Source organism: Manis javanica, chromosome 13 (assembly GCF_040802235.1).
Source record: "Manis javanica isolate MJ-LG chromosome 13, MJ_LKY, whole genome shotgun sequence".
Lineage (NCBI taxonomy): Eukaryota > Metazoa > Chordata > Mammalia > Pholidota > Manidae > Manis > Manis javanica.
Window position 1 is genome coordinate 88,677,637 of NC_133168.1, and position 8,958 is coordinate 88,686,594.

General features: G+C 48.1%; 1 protein-coding gene across 1 annotated transcript; it reads left to right on the forward strand.

Moving 5' to 3' along the window:
- The first annotated feature begins 526 nt into the window (after positions 1 to 526).
- On the forward strand, positions 527 to 8,531 carry LOC140845595 (uncharacterized). The gene is made up of 2 exons (XM_073220179.1): positions 527 to 954; positions 6,027 to 8,531. Exon 2 carries the CDS (start codon positions 6,088 to 6,090, stop codon positions 7,861 to 7,863), a length of 1,776 nt encoding a protein of 591 aa, XP_073076280.1. The 5' UTR covers positions 527 to 954; positions 6,027 to 6,087; the 3' UTR covers positions 7,864 to 8,531.
- Positions 8,532 to 8,958: the final 427 nt, after the last annotated feature.

The following is an 8,958-nucleotide window of genomic DNA, read 5'->3' on the forward strand; positions in this document are numbered from 1 at the left end:
ACATGCTTAAGTTACTCTACAAGAAGGTATGTCAAAGAAATAATCAATCTTCCCAGGTTTTCTTCCACCTGCTACTTCTATAGCTTTTCTTCTTCCTTCCTAAGTATAAGCCTTAAGTAGAATTCGTGCCTCATATCGAATTTACCGAGTATCATAATTCCTCCAGGTGGTAAAGATACCTCGAGACAAGTGCTGGGCATAGAAGCCACAGGGCATAAATCTGCAAAGAAGTAAAAAGCTAACCTTTTCAAACAATAAGGCTTCTCTCTCACTTACCAACTTAACATTTCCCTGTATGGCCCCGGAAGATGACTGGTTAGCCAGAGACGGGTAAGATTCCTCAAGGAAGGAACAACCCAAGACAGGCACAGTCGCAGGAGAGCCATCAGGTGAGAAAATGGGGATCAACAGAGGTGAGGCTTAGAACTTCGCCCCCACCCTGTTCTGAGAGAAATCTTCTGCATATGTGGATGTTTTATTGCCCTTGTCTAGCTTGGATTAACACATAGTCTACAGGTGTTGGCAGCCGCGCTCAGAAAATAGCGCCCCATGCAGGGCAGCCAGAAGGCCCCGAACTTCCTAATGACAAATCATCCCACACCACTAAACTACATGCTAATTGCGCCTTGGCATAAGGACCAATGAGACCCACCAAATGGTTATGCTAATAAGGCATATGGAGCCGCACCAACCAGGTCAGAGCATGAGAACTATATAAGCAAGCCTCTCCTTCCCCTCTGGGTCCTGCCCAACTCATTTGTTTCACAAAGAGCTGAAGAATAAAGCTTTCTGCAGAAGAATCCTGCTGTTGTTGCATGCTGTTCTTGCCGGCGAGGACAGGGCACGCGACAAGTGGTGCCGAATCCCGGGAACCAGAACATCACCGGCACAGGGAGGACCCTTCAGACATCTGGAGAGGATTCAGAACTGCAGGTCAGAAGAAAGCCCGGAGGGGTAAGTTCCGAGAGGCCCCTGCTTTTTAGGATGATGGTTGATGGTTCTCTGTAAATAAGGAGGCACCATGGGGAATGCACCGTCATTAGTCACGGCGCTGCAGACAGCTCTCAAAGAGCGAAACTTGAAGGTCTCCAGCAAAGTCTTAGGATCTTTTGTGAAGGAGATAGACCGTGTGGCCCCCTGGTTCATTTGTTCAGGGTCCCTCTCAATCCCGAGCTGGGACAAACTGGGGAAAGATCTTGATAGAGAGGAGGAGGAGGGTAGCCTGAGGGGAGGCACCAGGCCCCTCTGGAAACTGATTAGAGCTTGTCTGCAAGATGAGAGATGTGAAAAGGTAATAAAAGAAGGTCAGAGAGCATTGACAGATATCCAAGAGAGCATGTCAGAAACGGAACGGGAAACAGAGAGCGCGCGCGGCCGAAAAAAGGCCACAAAAACGAAGGTAAAGAAACCTCAGAGTGAGGGAGAAAGCCCGCCTAGGGCAAAAGCGAAAGAGCCCCGAGAAGCGAGTGACAATCGCCTCGGAGAAAATAGTAAATACCCCTGGAAAGAGTTGAGGGACCTCCAACTCTCCAATAGGGAATCTGAGGAGGAATTAACGTCCGCAGAGGAAGGGGAAGAAAATAAAACCGCAGAGTGTAGAAGTAAGGGAACCAGCAAAGTTGAAAAGCGGACCAAGGAAAAAATGAAAGCAGGGTGTCCCCCGACGCCCTTTGCCCCGCCACCTTACGTGAGTGGCGCACTCTCCTTTTGCCACCCAGATACTCTTCAGGCAATTAGACAAATGTTTCCTGTATTTGAGGATAACGGTGTACGCTCTCACCAGCCCCTGAGCCATAAACAAGTTAAGGAGTTAGCAGAATCCGTTCGGGCTTATGGAGTCAGTGCTAACTATACCATAGCACAAGTTGAGAGATTAACAGAGACAGCCATGACACCCGCAGACTGGCAATATGTAACTAAGGCATGCCTTTCTAGTATGGGGCAATACATAGAATGGAAGGCATTGTGGCATGATATCAGCATGACCCAGGCACGCGCAAACGCGGCCGAAGGACAGCCTGCATGGTCATATGATATGCTGACGGGCCAAGGACAGTGGGTAGCCGACCAGACCGCCTTCCCCTTACAGGTATATGCACAAATAAACACGTGCGCCGCCAAGGCATGGAAAGCCCTCACCAACAAAGGAGAAGTATCAGGCAATTTGACAAAAATTATTCAGGGGCTGAGCGAGCCATTTTCTGACTTTGTTGCTCGTATGATGGAGGCCGCAGGCAGAATATTTAGAGATCAGGAACAAGCAATGCCCCTAGTGGAGCAATTAGTGTTTGAACAATGTACCAAGGAATGCAGACAGGCGATAACACCCTGGAAACAAAAAGGGATACATGCCTGGTTGAAAGCCTGTAGAGAAATAGGAGGGCCACTCACCAATGCGGGCCTAGCCGCGGCCATATTACAGAGCCACAAACAAGCCAGGATCACTAACAGAAGTATCAAATGCTTTCAATGCGGGAAATTAGGACATATAAAGAGAGAGTGTAGGAGCCCAGCTTCAGAACAAACAACCCAAAAGACCCCTGAGTTGTGCCCTAAGTGTAAGAAAGGCAGGCATTGGGCTAATGAGTGCCGGTCTATTAAAGATATAGAAGGGAAACCCTTAGAGTTGCCAAAAAACGCCCAGAGGGGCCCCCGTCACCAGGGCCCGCAAATATATGGGGCAACCAGCACGCAAGTGTCATTCGGGAACAACCAGGCCCCCCAAGGAGAGCCACTTCAGGTTCCGCGGGATTGGACATCCGTGCCACCACCAGAATAGTGTTGACTCCACAGATGGGAGTTCAGCCTATCCCTTCAGACTTTAAAGGCCCCCTACCACCAAATACCATTGGGTTACTCCTAGGGCGCTCTTCTGCTGCATTGAAAGGCCTGGTAGTTCATCCCGGAGTCATAGATCAAGATTATGAAGGACAGGTAAAAATCATGTGTTCGGCTCCCAGAGGAATCTATCCTATATCCCCGGGAGACCGCATAGCCCAGCTCTTAGTTTTACCTAGTCTCCACGCCAATTATCCTGCTACCAACACGGAGAGGGGAGAAAGGGGCTTCGGCTCCTCTGACTGGGATTCAGCCTTCATAGTATTAGATTTAGCAGACAGACCAAAATTAACTCTTCAAATAGAGGGAAAGAGCTTTGAGGGAATCCTAGACACTGGAGCAGATAAAAGTATTATCTCTGCAACCTGGTGGCCCTCCAAGTGGCCTGTGACCCAATCCTCACATTCATTACAAGGTTTAGGATATGAGTCAAGCCCTTCAATTAGTGCCAAACCATTGAAATGGCGAGCCCCTGAAGGACAAGAGGGTACAGTCACCCCTTATGTACTCCCTCTACCGGTCAATTTATGGGGGAGGGATGTCATGAGAGACTTAGGCCTCAAACTCATTAATGAATACTCCACCCCCGCCCAAGGCATGATGATGGACATGGGATACATCCCTGGCAAGGGGCTGGGGAAACACCAACAGGGACACATAGAGCCCATCCTGCCCAAAGTAAAGAATGACCGTCACGGCCTGGGTTTTTCATAGGGGCCATTGAAGATGCCATGCCCATACCTTGGCTCACAGAGGAGGCCGTATGGGTTCCTCAGTGGCCCCTATCCTCTGAAAAATTAGAAGCAGCTCATTGCTTAGTGCAAGAGCAGCTCCAAGTGGGACACCTAGAACCCTCTGTGTCCCCATGGAACACACCCATATTTGTAATCAGGAAAAAGTCAGGATCATGGAGGTTGCTTCATGATCTGAGAGCAGTAAATGCTCAAATGAGAATGCTTGGACCCGTACAACGGGGACTGCCACTCCTCTCTGCCTTACCCAAAGAATGGAAAGTGCTCATAATAGATATTAAAGATTGTTTCTTTTCTATACCTCTAAGCTCCAAGGACAGGGAAAGATTTGCTTTTACTTTGCCAGCTATTAACCATGAACAACCCGATGCCAGATTTCAGTGGAAGGTCCTCCCTCAAGGAATGGCAAATAGCCCCACCATATGTCAACTGTACGTTCAGCGAGCGCTAGACCCAATTCGTAAGACCTATCCCACGCTAAAGATCATCCATTACATGGATGACATCCTTCTTTGCTCCCCACAACCAGCGGAAATAGAAGAAGCATATATAGATCTCACTAGATCCCTAGAAAATTGGAGACTGAATATAGCAAGCGAGAAGGTCCAAAAATCTAGTGTTAGCAAATTCCTAGGAGCAACCATTTACACAGATGTAATTTGCCCCCAAAAGCTTGAGATAAGACATAATCAATTGCGAAATTTGAATGACTTCCAAAAACTCCTAGGGGATATTAATTGGTTGCGCCCATACTTAAAGATACCCACCACTGAATTGACTCCACTATTTAAAACCCTAGAAGGAGACCCACAACTAACGTCACCGCGCTCCCTCACACCTGAGGCATTACAAGCCATTCGCAAAGTAGAACAGGCTTTGATGACAGCACAATTAAATAGAGTGCAATCGAATGAACCCTTTGAGTTGTGTGTCCTTCCCACCCCAGAGCTGCCAACAGCAGTCTTATGGCAGCACGGCCCACTGATCTGGATTCATCCCCAAGCCTCTCAGGCTAGGACAATAGAGTACTATCCAGCAGCCGTGGCCAAACTTGCTTTGAGAGGAGTAAAAACCTCCATGACACATTTCGGAGAGGCTCCAGCTAAAATTATAACCCCTTACAGCGTAGAACAGATACAAGTATTATGTGCTATGAACGATGATTGGGCCATACTTGCTTACAGTTTCTCAGGAACCTTTGATAATCATTTCCCTAAACATCCCCTCATCAACTTCGCCAAAAATCATCTCCTAGTATTTCCTCGGGTCACTAGCCTAACCCCGCTGCCTCATGGAAAAACAGTTTACACGGACGGGTCTAAGACAGGCACAGGTGCCTATGTCCATGATGGCAAAGTTGTGACAAAAGGCTACACGCCTGACACTCCACAAATAGTGGAATGTCGCATAGTCTTAGAGGTCCTACAAATCTTTCCTGAACCTTTAAATATTGTGTCTGACTCCTGTTATGTAGTTAATGCAGTCAAATCTCTAGAAGTGGCCGGGCTAATCAAAGCGTCCAGCCCAGTAGCCACTTTGTTCAAACAGATACAATCAGCACTACTTCATAGGCAATCTCCTTTGTATATAACTCATATCAGAGCACATTCAGGCCTTCCCGGGCCTATGACCCAAGGCAACCACCTGGCAGACCTCGCAACCAGAAATATAGCTTTTCCCCTGCTAGACCCTATCACCACAGCTTCAAAATTCCATACACAATTTCATGTCACTGCCGAAACACTGCGCAAGCGGTTTAGCATAACCAGGGCCGAAGCTAGGAACATTGTCCTTAGCTGCCAACATTGCTGCAGCTTCCTTCCCACACCTCATGTTGGGATCAACCCCAGAGGTATTAGGCCTTTACAAGTTTGGCAAATGGATGTGACGCATATTTCGTCTTTTGGGAAACTGAAATATGTACATGTATCCGTGGATACTTGTTCAGGAGTCATCTTTGCCTCCCCATTGTCAGGAGAGAAAGCTTCCCATGTCATCCAGCACTGCCTTGAAGCTTGGAGCGCATGGGGGTTACCACAGATTCTGAAAACAGACAATGGCCCAGCCTATACCTCTACAAAATTTGCTCAATTTTGTCATCACATGGGGATAAAACATATCACTGGCCTTCCCTACAACCCACAGGGTCAAGGGATTGTGGAACGCGCGAACCGCACGCTCAAATCCTATTTACTTAAACAAAAAGGGGGAATTGAAGATATACCCCCCACACCAAAAACTGCCATAGCCCTAGCACTTTTCACTATAAATTTTTTGAATCTGGATGCTCAAGGCCATACAGCAGCGGATCGCCATAATCAGTGGCCAAAAGACCCACAAGAACTAGTAAAATGGAAGGACGTGTTATCTAACCAATGGAAGGGCCCGGATCCAATCATAATCAGATCCAGGGGAGCTGTGTGTGTTTTCCCCCAGGGTGAAGAAAATCCCTTCTGGATCCCGGAGCGCCTAACGAGGAAAGTCCTAAACAAAGGAGATGACTTCGCTGTACCTCCTGACCCTGCTCCTGACACTGGAGACCCCGACTCAGGGAGTATTGAGATGGGGAATCCTGTCTGCCTTTCCTAAGCCTATGCCTGTCCATTTCAATGCAGCCGTTTTTCCCCGCTTTTTCACCACCAACTCTAGTATGAACTTGCCCTACCTAGTTAAAGACACCCTAGTAGCTCCCCTGGGAGAAAACCGATCCTTCGTAACTAATGGGTCATTATGCTTCACCACTCAGAATCTAGCTGGCTGTATCTCCCTGAAACGGAGGAAATACGGATGGTTCAGTGACATAATTCTAGAGGCCAGTAGCCTCCCCGTTATGTCAGCTAAATTTGAAGGGCCTAATAAGGAAGGGAGCCCGTCCTATAAGAACATGACTATCCACCAGATGGTTCTCTGGATCAATGGCACATTTGTACACTCTCCCAGGAACAATTCCACCGACAGGCCTCGTCAACCCAAATATGCCTCCCATTGTGTGGGCGACTATGAGGGAGAGCTGTGGCCCTGGACTGACTGTCAGTCAACTGTAGTAACGTGGGCAACTGAGAGGCAGGAGTTTACCATCTCCCCAGATATGGAGGGACGGCCAGCCAATGAGGCTTGGTGGCCAGTAAAGGTGCTCGAAGGCGAGTTTCGTCAGCAGCTGAGCATGAACCCCTTCCATAAATGGATGCTGTGTGGAGTCAATGGCTCGTGTACCGACCTCTCCCCCTTTTCCGCCCTCCAGGGTGGGGGAATCGGTGTAAAAAATATCACCTTTTGGTGCGAGAATAACCACATGCGCGCACACTGGAACATGATCATGACCCATAACAACGAGAACTACACGTGTTCAGCAAAATCAGGTCCAGAGTCACCTAATTCCCTTTTTCCACCTTCTCCAGTATGCGTATACCCCCCATTTCTGTTTATCTTATCCAATAGTAGCTTTGACTCCTGCTCCAATGAAACCTGCTTTCTGTCTCAGTGTTGGGATGCGCGTAACTTTACCAATGCTTTGGTAGTCCGCATCCCCCGTTGGGTCCCTGTTCCCGTAGACGCCCCTAACACCATGACTCTGTTTCGAGAAAGGCGCGATTTCGGTGTTACAGCCGCCATAGTGCTCCTGATCTCCGCGACCGCGGTCGCAGCCACCGCCGCTGGTATAGCTTTAGACACCTCCATCAAATCGGCTACAGAGCTCAATAACCTTGCAGCCTCAGTAGCTTCTGCCCTGGACCAACAGTCCACACTTGATGGCAAACTGAAAGGAGGAATAATGATCCTCAATCAACGCATAGATCTCGTGGAGGAACAAATGGAGGTGCTCTGGCAAATGGCCCAATTGGGATGTGAGCGGAAATATCGTGCCCTCTGCATCACTAGCATTCAATATAAAAATTTTACACGGGCAGCTAATCTGTCACGAGACCTGTCCCAGTATCTTTCAGGAAACTGGTCCCAAGACTTCGATGGGACACTAGAAGAGCTGCGGCGAGAAATTATCCACATCAACTCCACCCGTCTAGATATCTCCGTAGCGGAAGGACTCTCTTCCTGGTTCCTCAGAGCTCTCTCCCACGTCAAGGAGTGGGCGGGCATGGCTGGGATGGGCGTGTTCCTGCTTGGAGGTCTCATGCTCTTACTCTGGTTGTTATGCAGACTCCGCAACCAACATAAGCAGGACAAGGTGATCCTTGCTCAAGCCCTAATGGCGATAGACGTTGGCGCCTCTCCCCAAGTGTGGCTCAACATGCTTAAGAAGGAAGCTCGGCTTTAGCTTGAGGTAGCTCTTGCACCCTGAGCCCATGTGGCACTGCACCAGGCCCGAGTACCTCAATGCTTAATCACAGCTTTCTTTAAGAAGCTCATGGTGCAAGAGGGTTGAGAAAAAGGGTCCAAACCCTTTGTACCAAGCGGTCCCAACGCCAGCCAGAGGATGCGAGGCAAAGCACTGCAAGAGGTCTTGGACCCCTCTGAGAGGCATGCCTGACTGCATAGGGGTAGATGCCCAGAACCCCTCTCCAAAAAGGGGGCATCAGGAAGTATGATGGAGGTCAGGCCTCTGTCTCCGCCTCTGCTGGCAAGTTCCGCCTTGAGCTTCTGTTAGACAAAAAAGGGGGAGATGTTGGCAGCCGCGCTCAGAAAATAGCGCCCCATGCAGGGCAGCCAGAAGGCCCCGAACTTCCTAATGACAAATCATCCCACACCACTAAACTACATGCTAATTGCGCCTTGGCATAAGGACCAATGAGACCCACCAAATGGTTATGCTAATAAGGCATATGGAGCCGCACCAACCAGGTCAGAGCATGAGAACTATATAAGCAAGCCTCTCCTTCCCCTCTGGGTCCTGCCCAACTCATTTGTTTCACAAAGAGCTGAAGAATAAAGCTTTCTGCAGAAGAATCCTGCTGTTGTTGCATGCTGTTCTTGCCGGCGAGGACAGGGCACGCGACATACAGGCACACACCTGATCATCTACATTTGCTCTCTTACAACACTAAACTATGTTTTCTACCTTTATCTTGTATCTACCTACCACTTCAGCATTTTATTAAAAATAATAATAATAAATAGAGAAATGTGGTATCCACATATAAATCAAGTATAAAAATCAAATGAATATTCATATTTGAACTGACTGTTTATAGTTCATAATGCATGATCAAAACCAAAAGCCTCTGTGATGACTGCCCTTGTAATGTTCACCATGTAACTTATTCACTATGTAAGAATTTGTTATCCATGTAAGAACTTGTTCGTTATGCTTCAGAAGATTGGAGACTGACGAAAATTAGGCTTGGGGTGGATTAATGATTGTGCATTGAGCATTGACCCCCCTATACAGAATTTTATTGTGGTTAACAACCAT